The sequence below is a fragment of the Parambassis ranga genome, chromosome 19, assembly GCF_900634625.1.
Source record: "Parambassis ranga chromosome 19, fParRan2.1, whole genome shotgun sequence".
Lineage (NCBI taxonomy): Eukaryota > Metazoa > Chordata > Actinopteri > Ambassidae > Parambassis > Parambassis ranga.
In genome coordinates, this window is record NC_041039.1 from 15,105,341 (window position 1) to 15,125,008 (window position 19,668).

The 19,668-nt window shown below is 43.6% G+C and overlaps 1 protein-coding gene across 2 annotated transcripts; it reads left to right on the plus strand.

Moving 5' to 3' along the window:
* The first annotated feature begins 1,503 nt into the window (after nt 1-1,503).
* On the plus strand, nt 1,504-18,419 carry vwf (von Willebrand factor). 2 transcript variants are annotated; one of them, XM_028430367.1, is made up of 53 exons: nt 1,504-1,615; nt 1,698-1,749; nt 1,840-1,983; nt 2,099-2,201; nt 2,301-2,509; nt 2,742-2,863; nt 3,702-3,921; nt 4,008-4,130; nt 4,216-4,327; nt 4,405-4,451; nt 4,550-4,686; nt 4,781-4,919; nt 5,029-5,129; nt 5,213-5,408; nt 5,483-5,698; nt 6,428-6,674; nt 6,759-6,853; nt 6,987-7,138; nt 7,225-7,328; nt 7,399-7,537; nt 7,612-7,746; nt 7,951-8,097; nt 8,186-8,326; nt 8,601-8,699; nt 8,773-8,929; nt 9,019-9,186; nt 9,302-9,437; nt 9,530-9,833; nt 9,957-11,118; nt 11,205-11,309; nt 11,470-11,613; nt 11,702-11,845; nt 11,954-12,118; nt 12,242-12,288; nt 12,391-12,568; nt 12,750-12,991; nt 13,094-13,283; nt 13,386-13,727; nt 13,838-14,076; nt 14,301-14,403; nt 14,506-14,577; nt 15,356-15,460; nt 15,588-15,793; nt 15,872-16,021; nt 16,110-16,226; nt 16,331-16,511; nt 16,712-16,752; nt 16,831-16,947; nt 17,183-17,281; nt 17,588-17,716; nt 17,803-17,842; nt 17,920-18,017; nt 18,129-18,419. In XM_028430367.1, the coding sequence occupies exons 1-53, from the start codon at nt 1,610-1,612 to the stop codon at nt 18,312-18,314; spliced, it is 8,553 nt and encodes a 2,850-aa protein (XP_028286168.1). In that variant the 5' UTR covers nt 1,504-1,609; the 3' UTR covers nt 18,315-18,419. The 2 variants fall into 2 exon arrangements, with proteins under 2 accessions (XP_028286168.1, XP_028286166.1); XM_028430365.1 differs by lacking the exon at nt 1,504-1,615 and having other exon boundaries at nt 1,683-1,749.
* Nucleotides 18,420-19,668: the final 1,249 nt, after the last annotated feature.

Genomic DNA, 19,668 nt, shown 5'->3' on the forward strand with positions numbered 1-19,668 from the left:
ATCCACGGTATATAGTCTGTTTATTTATTCCCTGCGTACAATGGCACAACAATGCACTGAGCAGCAGCCTGCTGTGAGCTTTTTAGTTGCAAGTTCCTGCAGCACCCTGGGCCGTGCGTTGACGTAATTCCCCCAGAAAAAGAAAAGCGCGTCCACGGATTTAACTGTACATGAATGAACACGGTGCACGAATAAACTATGTCCTCGCGAGGGAGTTATCTCATAGACACACACCACAGCCAACCACCCCCTGCTGTTATAACACAGGCATTTTACTATTTGTGGTGTAATCCTTTTTAACAGCTGTGCTGCATTCAGGTGTTGGTATTGTGAGACAGTGCATCTCCGTTTGAATGCAATATTAAATTAAACGACTAAATTAAATTAAAAAACTAAACGCTATAAAAACATTTAATTGTCAATATTATGTGAAAAAGCATCCTTTGAACAATTAAAAAATAGCTTGCCTCTAATTGGGGGAACTCATTCATGTTTAACAAACAACACAGATGTATTGTAGCCTGCATGTCTTAAAGCCCTGCACACCACAGTTACAGTATTCTGTCTGAAAACAGAATGAGGATGGGTGGAGCTATGATGGGAACTGCATGCTTTCAGCAGAAACTATAATTGCCCCCACCTCAAAATGTGCTTCAAAGCTGACATGGGAGTCAAGAAGGGCGTGTGAATAACTCACACAAAGTTTGCACAAGATCAAAGATTTTTACAAAAAAAAAAACATTTGGATGTCTGGTAACATTTATGAATAAACATTTAAAAGCTTTAGTGTCCTAATACAACAGTTTCACAGTAAACATTTCCTCTATAACAGAAGTGGTTTTGCAGCTATCAGAATTGGACGGACACATATGGACTATGGCTAACCTATATCTACTTAAAATGTACAGTGCAAAAGCTTTAGGTGTTTATCCATAATGCAGTTCTTTCAGATATTAAGTGTAGCCTCCACAGATCCTGATCTTTACATCATGAAGTCTAGGATTATAAAAAGATCCTCTTCACAGCAGTTACACAGTTTCATGTAAATGGGAATTTATTGCAAAGATTGGAAGTGTTTGTTTCTATGTTTAAAATACATGGCTGTTTTAATCAGCATATGTTCCCAGTGTGTGTGTGTTTGTGTAATTTTGGCACAGCTGAGTCATGTGTTTATGTATGTGGCACCACCAAACCAGTGTTTTTGCGTGAGATATCTCTAGTAAGTGTGTTTTCCACAAGAAATGTTTGGGTTGGCGGCAATACAGATACGCATGTGTAGACTAATCACTCAGCCCGGCGATCAGTAGGCATATCCTGGTATTGTCCTGCCGCTGGTGTGTTTGATGGTGTCAGTCTGCAGGCACCGTGGTGTGGACAGAATGATATTCTGGCCCTCTTGACATAACCTGTCAGGGGGAGTGGTCTTTTGGGAAAGCCAATGAGAGCTAGGTGGGGGTATGGCTTTGCTATAAAATAAAGTGATAGAAGGTTGGTGCGTGCAATAAAGGGGTTCATACTTGTTCTCAGTTAATGATAACGTTTCATCTTATTTACCTGACTATGTGAGTTTTGGATGTGGATTTTCTGATTTTGCACTGTTTCTGGAGCCATGGAGGTAGGAATAAACAGAAGAAAGTAGTTTTTGGAAGAGTCTAAGCATAGGATGCACATTAATGTCATGTATGTGTGCATTTCAGATGTGTATAAGGAGGTATTTGCAAGAAATTTGTATCCTCCTTCATCTAACAGGTGAGTGTCAAACCAAAGAATGTCCACATTTATAAAAAGTAAAATACTTCAGAGGCTCTCTTGTACTCTCTGCATTTTGTCTGCGTTCAGCATGCGTGGCAGGCATGACAGGGAGATGCAGTCTGTTCGGACGACACCATGTTCACACATTTGATGGGGTTCTGTATGAGTTTCCTGGAGACTGCAGCTACCTTCTTGCTGGGGACTGCAACCATCGCTCCTTCACACTGCTGGGTGAGTCACACTCAGTTCAATAAAGTACAAAAACGAAACAGATTTGAATACTAATACGGTGTGATGGTTATCCAGTGCAGATGTTTTAAAAAACAAATGTGTTGTGGATCTGCAGGGGACTTTCTCAACGGCAAAAGAACTGGTGTCACTCTGTTTTTGGGGGATGCTTTTGAATTGCACCTATCGGTAGATGGCCGGCTCTCGCAAGGAGAAAAAAGGTAGAGCAACAGAATGTTCAACAGTCCTAAAGTGTGTGTGCATAAAACTAACCAGGTATTTGTTGAGAAAGATCTTGATGTATGTCTTTTTTATTGTAGACTATCTCTGCCCTATGCCTCCCACGCAGTCTTCGTGGGCTCAGAGCTTGGTTACTATAAGCTCTGGAGTGAAGAATTTGGCTTCACTGTTACCATTGATAATGCAGCCAACATCGCCTTATTACTGACCAAACATCATGCCAACCGCACATGTGGCCTCTGTGGAAACTTCAACACCGTATCGGCCGATGAATATACAGCACAGGAAGGTTTGTGCACATGAATAAGTGTGTGGGATATGTGGGAGTTTTTCTTTTTACTGGAATCTAGGAAATGATTTGGGTGACCAGCACTCAGTAACAACAGGAAGAGTAACAATTCAGTACAGGAAAAGATAACAAGGTAAAAGAAAGCAAAAGACACAGTGGTGCTAGGATGAGATTAAGGAGAAATCTGTCAACTGGTCTGAATATGTGTGTGAGATTTTGTGTTTGTTTTCAGGATTCCTAACAGAAGACAGTTATGACTTTGCAAATTCATGGGCAGTAAAGGGAGCTGATCAGTCCTGTCGGCGTGTCTCAAATCCCGCCCAGTCGTGTAACAGCACAAAAGACACTTCAGCGGTGAGACAACAATTGACACACCGTTAGCACAATGTTTACATCTATAAGGATGAAAAACAAATATGTGCTGTATTTAGGATATTATCACTGCTTTACTTTGCTGTCTGACTTTTTATAGACAGTTCTCTGTTGAAAAGAACAGTAATTATAATTTGCTAATTTCAGTCTGTTAACACTAGTAGACCAGCAGCTTGTGTTCTGCAACTTTTACATTGTTTTGTCGATGCCAGTAGCTTTGATCAATATATCAGCTTCAGTTTGCTGTCAGAAAAAGCTGTGTGTTTTTTTTTTTAATTTTTTAATAATCTAGTTTTCGTTCTCCGTAGTCACTCCTTAGTTGTTTAGTGTTTTTTTAAAATCACTTTTTTCTTTGATTTGCTAGAAATGCTATAAATATTCCTGATTAATAGTGAGCTTACTGTCTTAATGCCCCCAGAAGATAGTCCCCAGCCTCTTTATAAATGAGCAGCTGGAACACAGACAGACGTGATAGGTGTGGGTGCAGTTCTTTAATGCATGCAGTCCTTTTGGGTGGGCAGAAAATCAGACAATTTTAGCAGGAACATTTTGTATCACAGAAACACCTACGCATGAGAAAACACTACTAACTACATGTCTGTGTGAAATCGTAGGATGTTATCACTAACTGAAAGATACCCTATGTCACTGTCAAGTGATTATAAAGAAGGAAATCTTATCAGAGTGTAACTTCGGGGCAGTAATGCTCTAAAAATATCATCAAACATCTTGAGCTGTTTTTGTTATTTAGTATGATTTTACTATTGTTTGAAGATGCACCTTTTTTACTTTAACATTAATTTTGCATGTCTGTATGCAGATTTTGTCAAGCTGCAGTGTACTGCAAACCTCAAGTGTCTTTCTTCACTGTGCCCACCTGGTCTCTCCGGAGGCTTTCCTGAAGCTGTGTCAGCTAGAGGCCTGCCACTGTGACCAAAAGCAGCTAGAGGACTGCTACTGTCCAATGCTGCTAGAGTACGCTCGTACATGCCAGGCACATGGGATAGTTCTTCATGGCTGGCCGGAAGAGAGCCAGTGCTGTAGGTTTTTTTTCAGTCCTTTAAACATTAAGCAATATCTGGTGACATCAATAACACAAAATATGTGTGTTTTTCTGCATTTGCAGTGCTAAAGTGTCCAATTGGGATGCAGTACAGTGAATGCACTAAGTCCTGCTCTACAACTTGTCACAGTCTTAACATCCAGGAGGTCTGCAAGGAAGAGTGTGAGGATGGCTGTACATGTCCTGGTAACCACTCTCCCACCATATCTAACGTCTTCTCTCTGTCCTTGTGTTTGTAGCAGCAGTAACATGGTGTGGATGTGTTTTTCAGTTGGTAAGGTTTTGGATGGTAATCGCTGTGTGGAGGTATCTGAGTGTTCCTGTGTGCACATGGGACGACATTTCCCACCAGGATCCACAATCTCTCAGGACTGCAACACCTGGTGAGATGGCAATCTGTACATGTAAATACGTATGAACACACACACACTAAAAATACTTCCATATGTCTTTTCTGCAGTGTGTGTCGTCATGGTTCCTGGGAATGTTCCAATGAGGGTTGCCCTGGTGAGAGATATGTGCAATAGTACTCAGTGCATTCACATACTCATTATACTGCTATATTGGATGCTCACATTACATCCTTGCTGTCTGTGTGTGTATAGGTGAGTGTTTGGTTGTTGGCCAGTCTCACTACAAGACCTTTGACAACAAGTTTTTTACCTTTACTGGCCACTGTCAGTATTTGCTGGCAAAGGACTGCAAACAGAATGAGTTTTCTGTCATAATTGAGAATATACAGGTATTGTATATTTTAAATTGCACAACAAATATGGTATATATTTACAGTTTTTTGTCCCTTTCATGGCATTTTGGTTACTGGTGTAATGTTTCAGTGTGCAGAGGATCAGGAGGCTGTGTGCACACGCTCAGTGACGCTCAGTCTGCCCTCTCTGGAAGACATGACAGTGAAGCTGAAGCATGGAGGAGTTGTCTCAGTCAACAGCATGGACATCCAGACCCCAATGCATCATGGTACACCACGTTAGAGTTGCACTTCGTAGTCCTAAATCGAACTTTAATTACCATAAATGACATAATAACGAATTTGACTAGTCAGTCCCCCCTGTGTGTAACCTTACAGGCCGCCTGCATATCCAGAGGTCTGTTCAGTCTTCTGTACGTGTAAAGTTTGGTAACGATCTTCGCCTGGACTGGGATGGCCGTGGCCGTGTGCTATTAAAGGTTGAAGGCATTTTATGTTGTTTAGTAAAGATACTGATGTCAGAAGATGAGCAAAATAACTGTAGTGAATTCTGTCTCTTCAGCTTGGACCACGGTGGGCAGGGCAGACCTGTGGTCTCTGTGGAAACTACAACGGTAACCAAGGTGATGACTTCTTGTCTGGTTCTGGATTGGTTGAGGCGGGTCCTCAGGCATTTGGCCAGGCCTGGGCGATCAGTGGAGACTGTGGGTCCTCTAACAAACATGAAACTGATCCATGTGCAGTTAACCCCAAAAGAGGTACATCTATAGTATGCCCACATAAATACATTTACACAGTGAAGGACCATAAGCTAACCTCTCTGTCCTTTCAGTGCGTTTTGCAGAGGAGGCGTGTTCAGTGATGACGGCAGATGTCTTCAGTCCATGCCACTTCCTAGTGAACCCGGGACCATTTCAGCGTTTCTGTCGTTATGATGTGTGCGCATGTGCAGATGGGGAGAGCTGTCTCTGCTCGGCTCTCTCTGCCTATGCAGCAGCCTGTGCTGCCAGAGGAGTGCTGCTCAACTGGAGGTCTCCCTCACTCTGTGGTAACTGTCACACATTTACAGCTGATCATTTCTATACACATGCAAAATTTAGTTTTTTTTTTTTTAGCTGTGGCATTTGCACACATCATTGACCTGTTCCCTTCAGAGGTAGAGGTTATATATCATAACCTCTATTTGTGGTCCTAATGTTATGGATTCAGGAATCCTCTCCCCCAGTCTTCACTTGGTGTTCTGTGGTATTTTTAGGCTGCCATGCAGACCTAAGATCAGCAAAGTTTCCAAAATATTCCGTTCAGGAGACTGTTCTAATAGCTTTATCTTTATCTTTATCTTTTTGTGGTGGATTTTGAAGTTTCCTTTGCATTATTGTCCTCCTGTGGTAGTTACATTTTGAGACTTTTCACATTTAGTCTCTCAACTTACTGCCAGATGTTTGCAACTAGAATTTGCATATTTTAATCCATTCTTCTATTTATGCGTGTTGTTGATATGCATATGGCATATAATTCCTCAAACGAAGGGGTTAAGTATGACCAAATTTTCAATACTACTTCATCTGTCCACATTATATTTTACCCAAAACAACCACAACATTACCCAGATGTTGCTTTGAATAGATAAAAACATAATCTAAAATGTACAAGAATGTGTCTAGGTACTGTGTAAAATCTATATACTCAAAAAAAGAAGAGTGTACTAACTAACAGGTTAGAAACATAGCCGACCTGAGGCCTCATGACCGATTTTTCCCTGATATGATGTTGTCAGAGATGGAGTGCACTGGAGGCCAAGTGTACGAGGCCTGCGGGAGCACCTGTGACCGGACATGTAATGCTCTGTCTGGGGCTGAGGCTGGCTGTGAAGGGGAGAGGGTGTGCGAGGAGGGCTGTTTCTGTCCCACTGGAAAGTACCTGAGTGCCTCCGGAGAATGTGTGACAGCTGACCTGTGCACCTGCCTACATGATGGACAGCTCTACCAGCCTAATGATGTCTATGCAGATCACAACATCATTTGGTCAGTGACTGTGCATGAAGAAACACATTGTAAAAAGATGGTGAGATTTATTGCTTTAATTTTTTTTTCCTCTTGTGTCTTTAGCCACTGTGAGAATGGCGTTATGCAATGTAGCTCCACTGAAACAACTTCATTGCTATCTGACCTCTTCTATGACGATGACCTGGCACCTTCCAGAGGTTAATGTTTTAGAGAAATTCTTTTGTTTATGTGCTACTTATTTGACAATTCAACCTTCATGATTTCTAAAAAACTATGCATTTTAGTAAAGGGTTGTCATATACTTTTTACTTTTTATGTCTGTCTGTGCAGAGCGGCGGGCAGCTCAGTGCCCTCCTCCACTTATACGTTCAGAGTGTGGTTTGGGAGAGAAGGGCTTGGAATGCGCCAGAACCTGCCAGAATCTGGACCTGCCATGCGTCAGCCTCGCCTGCATCCCAGGCTGCCTCTGTCCGCGCGGCACAGTAGGTGGTGTGTTGTGAGTGTGTGTGCTATGAATGAGTAACCATTTAGAATAGCACATTCTAAATGATTAGTGGATTGATTTCAGGTACGTCACCGGAGAGACTGCATTAAACCGGAGCAATGTCCCTGTTACCATAACAACAGGCCATATGCACCAGGACAGACCATCGCTGTAGACTGTAACACCTGGTGAGTAATGATGGTATGCATTTGTGAACATACTGCACTGTGTTTGCTTAGCAAATGTTCTGTTTTGCAGTGTATGTGAGAACAGGAAGTGGCGCTGCACTGAGAAGGTGTGTGATGGTGTTTGCCGCACTGTGGGGGAAGGGCACTACATCACTTTTGATGGCTTTAAGTACTCTTTCCCTGGCCTCTGCCAATATGTCCTGGTCCAGGTAGGAGACTAAACATTTTAGAGCAGATTTTAGAGTATGCTGTGCAGTCATTAATTCATCTTCCACTTTCCTAGGATATGTGTAATGGGGAAGAGGGTTCCTTCAGAGTGCTTGTGGAGAATGAGGCCTGTGGAATTGTGGGACATCGCTGTGCTAAATCTATCACAATCTTCTACCAGGGCGGGTTAATTGTAATGCAGCATGGAGAGGTAACACACACGTCACTGTCTTTACGCTTCAGGGATACAGTACTGTCAAGACAAAGTTTAGCTAAATTGTGCTTCGTTTAAGACTCTGTTGTAGCCAAGCGTTGTCAAGAAAATGTTGAGAGACAATAAAAAGGTACATTCTTCTGTCTGACCTGATCGGAGCATCCCTTGTAAATTCATATTTGCTTTTTATGTCTTTTATAGGTGAAAATGAAGAGTCCAGTGCCACAGAGCTCACAGGTGGAGATCATCCGATCTGGTCAATTTTACACCCTGCTGCTGGGGAAACATATTTCCCTCAGCTGGGACAAGGGAACACGCCTGCTGGTCCACGTCTCAGCTGCTTACAGGGTACTGATGTAATAGGACACTACTTTTGACTGTTTTATTTACTCTATTTTATATTAAACATGCCCTGCATACACTTAATCCTGTGCAGAGCCGGGTGTGTGGCCTGTGTGGTAACTTTGATGGGAATGTCAACAATGACTTGATAAGCAGTAACAACCAGCTGGAGGTGGATGCTTCACACTTTGGGAATTCCTGGAAAGTCGTTCCCAGTTGTGCCGATGTGACACAGGTAAAATATTTAAGTAATTTCTCTCCTGCTTCAGTTTTAATAATGGTATGCATGTGTGAATATGAAAGATGATTTTATAATCACCCCAGGGCTTTCTGGTCCACCGTAATGCAAAATAATTTATTAATTTAAGTTATCCCAGTATTAAAAAATGTACAAATATTTTTTAAATACATCATCACCTGACCTGAAGTTATCTTAGTATTAACTCTACCAAACATTAACAAAGACATATTAACCATCACACAATTTATGTATATTCCTGTATGCATAGATACCCGCTCCTTGCAGTGAAAACATTGTCAAGTTGGTAACAGTGGAGCAGTCTTGCCGTGTGATCACTGGTCCACTCTTTAGAGAATGCAACAGCCAGGTGAGTGTAATTAAAGGTACGCTGTATCACATGCATGATCAACTCCATGCACTTACTTCTCCTTTTCCTGTAGGTGGATGCAGAGCCATATGTTGAGATGTGTGTAGAAGCAGCATGCTCATGCCCGTCAGTGGGAGACTGTGCATGTTTCTGCGATGTCATTGCAGCCTATGCCCAAGCTTGCTCAGAGAGAGGTGTATTTATCAGCTGGAGGTCCAACGACCTTTGCCGTGAGTGTAGATAATTCTTTCATTTATTCCTGCATTTATACATTTGTATTTTGACTCCTGGATGAACAAAATTACTTGTATGTTTCTAGCCATGAGTTGTGAGGAGCTGAACCCTAAGATCCCAAGTGTTGGGGAGGAGTTGTGTCAGTGGAGATATAATACTTGTGGCCCTGCCTGTCCAATCACCTGCCAGCACCCAGATCCTCTCCACTGTTCACTCTCATGTGTGGAAGGCTGTCATGCCTACTGCCCCCCAGGTGATAATGACTGGACTTAAAAGAAAATGCATACAACTCTGCATACAATATCAATACATACATTATTATGCAAACATGCTCTTAGTGTGGGTGAATTTAATTTCAAATTTCTCAGGCCAACTGCTGGATGAGGTGGCCATGCGATGCATAGATCCCTCCCAGTGTCAGGTGTGTATCCATGAGGGTCAGAGGATCTCCCATGGCAACAAGATCATCCTGAACCATGATGACCCCAGCCACTGCAAGATATGGTAATGCTGCAAGAGGGGGCATGGAGGCAAGCTTTGATATTATGAAGTACTGCTTTGTAATTAACCCTTAAGGTTCCCTTTATCTTTCCCAGTCATTGTGAAAACAACACACTCAGCTGTGAAGCGTGTCCCTCTGTGTTCTCCACCCCAACACCAACACCTGCCTACGCCACCTTCACAACTCTGCCCTTTACCACCTTGATGCCTGAGGGCACATGTGACCGTGCCATGGATCTAGCTTTCTTATTGGATGGCTCGGAAGCACTAAGTGAAGAAGAATTTGAGGCAACCAAAGAGTTTATACTGGGAATAGTTGAACGATTCCGCATGGGGTCAGCCCACACTCGAGCTGCAGTGCTGCTTTACCACTCTGGAGTCAAAACATATGACCTGCAGGTAATTAAAACAAGTGTGTATACTTGCACAACTATAATGTTGCAATACTTATTCTATGGAATAATAAAAATAACCTGCTCAGACAACTCTTTGTTGATTTCTGCTACTCATTTGTGCATCTAGGTTCAGAAGTGGCTGTTTAAGAAGACTGTGCGTGAGCTTCGTTACACAGGAGGAGATGCAGCCTTTTTAGATGAGGCTGTCAAATACCTGGCTATAAACATCTATGACAAGAACAAGCGTGAGAATGCTGACCGCATTGCCATTATTTTGACTGCCAGTCCTAATCCTCGCCCCATCCGTGCCCTCATCAAGATGCTCCGCAAGAAAGCCATCACCACTCTAACAGTGGCACTGGGTCCTGGGGTAGATATGGGGCAAATTAATGACATCACCAAGGTCAACCCAGATAACAGGGCATATGTGCTGAGCAGCACGGGTGAACTGCCTGATCGTCTGTTGGAGGTTACAGATTACCTTTGTACATTAGGGATGGAGCCTGAGGTGGTAAAACCTCCACCCCCAAAGTCCACACCAGCTAAAGCTCACCAGGCCACAACCACCACTTCCCCTTCTTCCCGTCTACAGCTAAGCCCCACACAGCATATTCCTAACACTCCAGCCTCTGGTCTATCCCCTGTCACCACATCTTCTACCATGCCATCTTCCCCCTACCCAGCCAAAGATGTGACATTCATCCTGGAAGGCTCCGATTCAGTTGGCGAGATCAACTTTAACAAGACGGTCCACTTCCTAGAGGAAGTTGTCTCACAGCTGACAGAGGAAGAGGAGTTCATTCGCATCACTGTGATCCAATACTCTGTAACAGTCACTGTGGAGATCAGTCGATGGGAGCTGAGGCATCAGAGAACCCGTCTGCTGCAACGACTGAGGGAGATTCGTTGGAGGGGAGGAAGTAAGACAAACACTGGAGCAGCTATCACTACAACTATTCAAGAAATGGCTACAGTCCAGCCTTCACGTGGTCCCACTCCACCTCAGCTGGTCTTCCTCGTGACAGAGAACCCACCTACTGACACAGTGACACGCCCCCCAACTATTAGCAGCCAGACTCATGTGTATCCAATTGGTGTTGGTTCAAAGGTACGTGAAATTGACCTGCTACCATTCAGCTCCCCTCAACGCCCACTGATGGTTGATGACTACAACCGGCTAACAACAATAGTCCGCCGAGTCGTCAATATCACACGCACCACAGTCATACCCCGCTCACCTACACTACCACCCCTCGTCCTCCCAACTCACTCCAGCCTGCCACCCACTGGTAAAAAAGACCAAGCCCCTTACTTTCATTATTCAGCCCACAAAGAGCTTATAGTCACATTAACTAGTAAATCTGTCTTTATGCAGTGCCGTGTAAGAAGCCCGTGGATGTGCTCTTCCTGTTGAAGGCTGGAGAGCAGTTTGAGGACATGAAGACATTTGTCAAAGCTTTCATCAGTAATTCTGACATAGGTAGGTGGGACCCAGGGTTCAGCGTTTTTTTTTAGCAAAGCACAGTTTTGTAAAGTTTTTGAAAAACTATTCAATGATATAAATATGCTGCTAATGGTTATTTAAATTACCAGAGAAAAGATATTTTTCCTGCGACGTAATTCTCTGTTTATGTACTCAGGGGTCAATGGCATTCAAGTGAGCGTGGTTCAATATGGAGACACCAACACGCTAGAATTCCCATGGAAGGATGGACAGAGCCAATTAGAGCTCTCAAAGCTGGTGCAGAGCATTCCAAGCAGGACCACTGCAGCACCTGCACTAGGTAATCGATGTATCAACAAATTTACACACATTATAGAAGACGCACACTCACATACCCTCATTGTTGCCTCTGTCGCCTCTGTCTACAGGGTCTGCACTAAGGTTTGCTGTACAGATTTCCATCTCATCTGTCAGCGGTGGAAGGGTTGGTGTGCCCAAGGCTGTGGTGATGCTGGTGACCAGCAAATCAACCGATGATATCAAAGAAGCGGCTAATGAAGCTCTGGCTGCAGGTAATTAAACCATGATTATTAAAAAGAAATTCAAACATCAGATTTTTTTTTTAATCCTCGCCAGTCACAGATGTAGTGTGTTTCATCAGTAAGAGTCTTTTCATTTAGGCGTGTCAGTGTTCCCAATCGGGGTCGGACCAGACTACGACAGGACAGAGCTCAGTGTCCTTGGTCGCCATGGCAAAGAAGACAACTCCCTGCACCTGAACAGTATGGATCAGTTACGAATGTTGCTGACTCTGGACAATAGTTACACAGAGAGAATCTGCAGAGGTACACGCACACACACACATACACGCACACACACACACTAATGAGAATATGTCATCACATCAGTACATTATTCTTTTAATAGCAAGTGATGACAGCACTGTAAATATGAACTTTGTTTTTCAGCTGGTCCGCCAGGAGTTTGCGTGGATGATAATGGAAATGAGAGGAAGGTGAGAATTGTCTGCTGATGCTTGAATACAGAGCACAGCAGTACACAGCAGTGCAATTACCGAATAGCTTGTATTGAATTTCTTCATGCATGTATATTGCAGCCTGGTGAGTCATGGCTCCTGGAGGACGGCTGCCACTCTCTGCTGTGCCACCCCAGCGGAGCAGTGACGGTTCAGAATCATAAAGTCAGCTGTGACAGACTGGAGCCGCCAGCCTGCAGAAACAACATGCCACCTGTCAGAGTCCAGGAGAACTGTGGCTGCCACTGGGAATGCCCTTGTATGTACATCCAAAGGATCCAATAGCTTCTATTACATTTAACTCATCTATATAAAGTACACAACATTGCTGTTAACAATGAATGCTTGGAGCTAGTGCTTTAGTCTATTTATACTGAGTGTGAATGGGTCACATGTTTCTGGCTCTTAAACAAACACTCCTGCCTGGTGTGTGTTGACAGGCATGTGTATGGGTAGCTCCACCAATCATGTGGTGAGATTTGACGGCTTGGCACTCAGGCTGGACGGGGAGGGTTTGTGCTCCTACACGCTCCTCACTGTCAGCAGAGGTCTCAGTGAAGGGTCAGAGGTCAAACTCCACAGTGGGCCTTGTCAAGACTCGGCGAATTACAACCAAGTCTGCATGAAAGCCATGGAAGTGATCCATGGACCACATAGGCTTCTGCTGAAGGATGACATGACGGTAAGATGTGCTTTGCATGTGTAGTATTATAATGAAGTTTATAAATATTTAGTTTATAGTATGTGTATAAACCACTGTGTGTGTATATTTGTTTCTGAGCAGGCAGTGATTGATCAGGAAGGCATTGCACTGCCATGGCGTTACGCTGGTCTGGAACTGATGCGTTATGGAGGAGTAATGCTGCAGCTTAAATCAGATCACGGCTACGTGCTGACGTTTACTCCTCAGAGCAATGAGTTTACCGTCACATTACTCAGCTCCACCACCCGTGGTCACACTGCTGGACTCTGCGGTAGCAAAAATAGAGACCCATTCATTCAAAATTAGCATGCATGTCTCCACTTGGATTTGCCATTTTTTCTGACCTCACAAAATATTTATTTCTTTCCTTCAGGTGCCTGTGGTGAGGAGAAGGTTAATGTGCTGTCTTTGCGTAATGGCAGTTTGACCACTGACCAGCCAGCCTTTATCTCAGACTGGACCGTGGCCGCAGATGATGGTGTGTGCCTGCCAAAACGAAGGGCTGTGTGTATGTCTGGAGCAGTGATGGGATGTCAGGCCTTACGTTCAGAGGTGTTTGAACCGTGCCACACTTACATTCCCGTCCAGGTTTTCCTCGCTAAGTGTGAGGAGCAGACATGTGAGGAGTCAGATGTGTGCGAGCTTATTTCTGCCTATGCACGCCTCTGTAGACAAAGAGGCGTGTGTGTTGATTGGAGGAGCCCCCACCTGTGTCGTAAGTCAGTTTCTGATGTGCAGATGCAAATATCTTTCAATGGAGTGGATTAACACCTGAGGCTAAATCTAAACTTATACAAAAACATATACCTGTTCTGTATATTGCAGCGTTAAGGTGCCCAAGTTCCATGGAGTATGATGCATGTCGGACAGGGTGTGTAGAGGACTGTGGTAGCCAACAGGCGTTGCCAGGCGACTGGTCGGTTGCTAGGGGTAACGAGTCATCCTGTATGGACACACCCACTGAAGGCTGCTTTTGCACTGGAGGGACAGTTTTACATCATGGACAGTGTATATCACCAGACGCATGCGGGCAGTGTGTCGACCAACACGGACACACATATATGGTAAGACGAAGCACAAAAAGCGAAAAAAAAAAATCAGTACGTAAGGGACTGCTGCCAAATATATATTTCAAATAATTATTATAATTAAAGAGGCGTGTGTTTTTTGGCATTATGGAGCAAATACTTCAGTGTTTAACAATGTGCTTTGACTGCCCTCTAGTGTTATTTTCCAACATAACCAGAAATACAATACGAAATCATTTATTTGTTTTTTTTTTTTGCAGTATATGCAGAGTTGGGTGCCAGATGAAAACCCATGTATGATTTGCATGTGTTTGGACCAACAACGCATAAACTGCACTGCCCGCCCCTGTAATGACGCCAAAGGTCAGCCCCTCCTTCTGTGGCTCATGGCATCCATTTTTCTGGTTTTGCTGAACCAGAAAAATATTTTCTCCTTTATAATTAAACGCCTGTGTGTATATCTAGCTCCAGTGTGTGGACCTTGTGAGATACTGAAAGAGAAGAAAGAATCCAAATGCTGTCCAGAGTACGAATGTGGTATGTAAAAAAAATTACAAATAATAAGATAATATTTCAGCAGACTTGCTCTCATGAAATGCGAAAGAAAAGCCACCTCATCATCAAGTAAATTTAATCTACCGTAGTTGTTTCATACTTCATAGAACAACTAATAATTATCTTATTATTATTATCTTATATTAATTATTCTGTTATTCTGGGAAAATGTATTTTGTTTATTGAAGTAACAGTGAAGAATTTTTGTGTCCCACTTCTGATAATAAGAGTTATTTTAATTACAAAACAACTGTTGAAACATGTATGTGACGTATGGTCACAGAATATATTGTGACAGTAGGATTGTGTGTGGCTCAGCCCTTGGGATATATATGCTAAGATAGCCACTCTCTTAGATTCAAGTTAAGAGAAATGGATCGGATCGGTCCACTTCCCAGAGCTGGTATGGGTTTTTTTTTGTAACATTTACCTGTTCGCTCTTAATGACAAGAACAGAAGTGACTGAGGCCAGACATGTTGCAGTAACTGTTCTTAGGCAGGTAGATGGATGTAAAATATTTTTTATCATTTATATCATAAATGGGCCTGAGACTGTCCAGAATTGGCTGTGTTATATATAATGATTGTACTGGACATTGTTCACTTCTTAAAAATATGGAAAAAATAGTTTTTTACTCACTTTTATTAGAGTAAGAACTCTTTATATGTAACAGCCCCACCCCGTAGCTTTAATTATCTCACTTATGTTAAGTGTACATGCAACTCTCCTGCGTCTGACTCACTGTATGATTTTTTTTAGTGTGTGATCTGGTGAAATGTGACCTGCCAGAAGTGCCCCGCTGTGAGGATGGTCAAACTTTGGTTCTGAAGAACCCAGGGGAGTGTCAGCCCACACATGAGTGCGGTAGGCTTTTAGAAAAAAATTGATATTTGAGGTCTCCTGTGCTCTGACATGAAAACAAATGGGCACAACACACTGTATTGTATGTGTGATCTCTTTGACACAACTCTCTTCATCTCTTCTGTCTCAGTGTGCAAAAAAGAAGAGTGCGTCCTTCAAGCCCCTCCCACTTGTCCAGCATATCGTCAGCTGTCGGTCAAAAAGACAAAGTGTTGTGATGCGTTTGAGTGCGCGTGCAGCTGTCACAACTCCACTCGCACCTGTCCTGCTGGGTTCATCACATCAACCTCAACCAATGACTGTGGCTGCACAGAAACCAACTGTCTGCCTGACAAGGTAAGCATGTGTCTGAATGCAGCACAAGTTTGTACTGCTCACTGTTTTTATATCCTGTGTTACAATGTGTTTCTCCAGGTGTGTGTGGTTGGTGGCACAGCTCACCCAGTAGGGAGTGAATGGGAAGAAGGATGTGAGAAGTGCACTTGCACCCAGCTACAGGACAAAGACACATCCCTGCACGTCGCTCAGTGTAAACCTCCTGCATGTGATCAGAACTGCCCTCTCGTAAGATACACACACATTAAACATGCAAGCTTGCGTTTATTCAGAGAGATCTAATAGTTCTTTTGTATATGTTTATTATACAATTCAGGGCTCGGCATACTCTCGATCAGAAGGGGAGTGCTGTGGGAAGTGCACACCAGCCAGCTGTGTGGAATCAGCGGGGGAGATGAGAGGAGACACACTCATTGGGGCAAAGCTCAGAGATGTATGTGTTAAAATATACAACTGCTATTTAATCAGTTTTACTGTCTGCATGTGTGTTTACATTTTCCCTCAATTGACTGTTATTCTTAATTGTGTGTGTTTTAGGTGGGTGAAGTATGGCAGTCTCCTGATGATGAATGTGTCTTACGTCAGTGTGTGAAAGTAAAAGATGAGGTGTTCATCTCTGCAACAAACGTTAGCTGCTCTGCTATGGATGCTCCATCCTGCCCGCTGGGAACCGAGCTACGCTGTGAAACCCAGCAGTGCTGCCCCCGCTGCCACTGTGGTAAACACACATGGGGATTCAATCATGTGAATCAGCAAGCTTTCACAGCACTAACTTTTGTTTCAGTCACATATTCATACACAAGGTTTCTATGCTAAGCTGCAGTTGCAGTGTTTGTCCAGCAGATGGCTCATGTACATTGGTAACAGCTCAGAACCTTGACTGATGATTTCAATGAGTGTGTGCTTTTCTCTCTACAGTTCCCATGGATGCCTGCGTTCTCAATCACACTGTGATTGGAGTAAGTGCTTGCTGGCACATAAGAAAAAATGCGGGCAGTATTTTGCTCTTTCACTATATAATCTGTATGTTTGTACAGGCAGGGGAGAGGATGATGGTGGACGCGTGCACACACTGTGAGTGTAAGGTAGAGGATGGTCCAGTGAAGAAATACAAACTGTCCTGCAGGAAAATCAGCTGCACCCCTTGCCCCATGGTAACCATTTTTGTTTTCTTTAGTCTAATTATTTCTCATCCTCATCATAACTAATAAACTCAAACATCCATCATTTTCATCAAATTCTCTAATGAACACATTCTCTCCCTGCTCATCACAACTTTCCATGATTCACAAAGGGTAATGATGAATTGTTTGTCCAGTCCTACCTATTTACAGCAATGTGTTTGGTGTCTTGGATGAACAAACAGAACTTCCCTCTATGTTTTTTCAGGGTTACACTCTGCAGAAGCAGGATGATGCTTGCTGTGGTCACTGTGCTCCCAATGCCTGCTACATGCAAAGGCCAGATGGAAAACTCATAAGTCTGGAGGTTGGTGCTCTACAGAATGATGCCTTGCTTGTGAACATTGTTGCACACACACTGAAACAGACATATTACATATATGATACCACTAATTTAATACTGACCTATACTACACTCAGCCATTTTGTGAGTTGTACTGGAATATGATGTACTATACTGTTGTGTATTTTACGTAATTAGACACTGCACTTTAGCCAGCCACAATGCACAGCAATATTCTGTACTTCATTGACTGACTTATTGACAATACTATACTATTGTTTAAACACTTGCATGTATAGTATATGTGTTTGTGTGTCATCTTCCGTCCAGGTCAACACCACAAGCGAGGAAGGTTGCAACCATTACAGCTGTGGTGTAAACAGTGAGGGAGCTCTTGTCCTGCAGACCAAAGTCACCACCTGTCCTTCCTTTAACCGTCAAGCCTGCCTGGATGAGGGGGTACCATGTTCTGCCATCTCACAATATTCCCACCCCTGTATTTTTTGTCTGCCGCACAGTACATTATCTCTCCTGTGTTTTTTTAGGGGAAAGTAAGCCAGATTGGAACAACCTGCTGCGAGATGTGTAAGTACAGATGTGCCTTTTGCATTCCCAAAAATGTTGAAGCTGTGACGCTAATAAGAATGTGCGCATGTGTGAAGGCACAGAGCCAGAGTGTCGGAGGACAGTGGGAACGCTTAACTACGTCAAAGTGGATGACTGCCAATCAGAGCAGCAGATAGAACTGCACTACTGTGAGGTGAGATGCCCCCTGATTAGCCACATCTGTGTCTGTCTTAAACCCAGCCTCTCTGTCTTGTGATGCTGGCATCCTTTCATTTGTTTTTCTGTCTGTCTGTTTGTGTCACAGGGCAAATGTCGCAGTAAGTCCATGTACTCCCTGCAGAGGGATGCTGTGGAACAGGAGTGTGTGTGCTGTGCTGCTGTGGAGACAGAACCTCTCAGTGTTCCCGTTTTGTGTGCCAATGGCACCCGAAGCCACCACACCGTCCAGTCTGTCACTGCATGTGACTGTGTGTCCAAACACTGCAACTAAAGAGAGAGAGAGTTTTTAGGTGTAGAGGCTTTGTCTGTATACAAACAGAATGTATCCATATATTAATACGTACACAAATGACAATAAAACAAATCTACCGGTTTCCTTCAGTATCAGCTTTGTGTGTTTTGTTGCACTTTCTGTGTGTGTGTCATCAAAGAAGCATGCCTGTAGAGGGTGGCGGAGATTCAGTTTTACGTTTGTTCACCTGGAGCTTTAGGCCGTTCCTCCCTCTTGGCTCACGCAGTCCTTGCCCTGGTAATGCTTCACACCTTCCTTCCCTCGCGCATGGAACGGTCAGGGAATTAGCCGCTCTGTGCGCGCGCAATAAGCCAGGGGTTCCGGGAGCGCGCGCGGATTGTCCACCATCTCAGCCCCTCAGGCGGTGCAAATCGCGCGTCTTATCATTCATCTCCATAGCCAAGAACTGATCCTACTCGAGCACTGGTGAGTCCATTTTGACTTTTCTTGAAACTTTGTTCTCATAATAATGCGCACTTGAACTTGGTGTATTTTTGCGGTGCTGTTCAGACTCCCTGGCGTCGCCTTTGACAGACAGTGTTGTACATTAGCACTTGAAATATATCGGCTGGTGTGAAACCCATGATGGCACATAAACAAAGCATGACCTGATCCACTGCTTTTATCATTCAAATCCCCGGTGGCAGGTGTACCGGGGTGCTGATGCTGTTTTTCCATCCGGCCATCTGCGTGCGCACAACTGTTGCGCCCATTATTAAACACATATTCTCCGAATAAGCAGCCACAGCTCAGGGATTAATTAGTCCAAGTGGAAATGAATTAGTTTGATGCCATCGATGTTTTTCTTGGTTTAGGGTTATAAGAGGGGAAGTGTGTCTGACACTGTGAAAGTTTGGTGCAAGTTGATTCTCCAACATAAATGCTTAGAATGCTTTCAGGAAATTTGTTTTTGCTGTATTCCCAGTTCTTTCATACCATGTGTAATCTGCTGTTCTTCAGGAGTGGACGTATTAGACCAGCTCCCCTGCTGCCCCGTTAATGTTAGTGTGAGGGTGTAGTTGACCCTCCAGCTTCTGCCATTGAGCTGTCCGCAGGCTTACAGGCCTTTAAGCCCCGCGCTGAGACGCACACGCATTTGCACTCTCCTACAGTTGCCTTGGTAAAGTAAAGAGGGCAGGAGGACACACGAATATGCCAAAAACATGCTGCATTTGCATAAATATTACAAGTACAAAAAAAAGTGTGTGTAACAACATTTTATGGTGGGTAAGGGCCACACTATGAAATGGCATGCACAGCCTACTGGAGATGGAGCCTGCCTCCACAGGAAGGGACGTTAACATTACTTTCAATTAGTCTGTGCTGTGATATA

Excerpts from the sequence above, each read along its gene's own strand:
- vwf (XM_028430365.1), top strand. The coding sequence starts at position 1,683 with ATGTGTGCATTTCAGATGTGTATAAGGAGGTATTTGCAAGAAATTTGT. Across the intron at positions 6,675-6,758 it reads GCAGATCACAACATCATTTG|CCACTGTGAGAATGGCGTTA; the intron begins GTCAGTGACTGT and ends TTGTGTCTTTAG. Across the intron at positions 13,728-13,837 it reads GAGGAGCCCCCACCTGTGTC|CGTTAAGGTGCCCAAGTTCC; the intron begins GTAAGTCAGTTT and ends TGTATATTGCAG.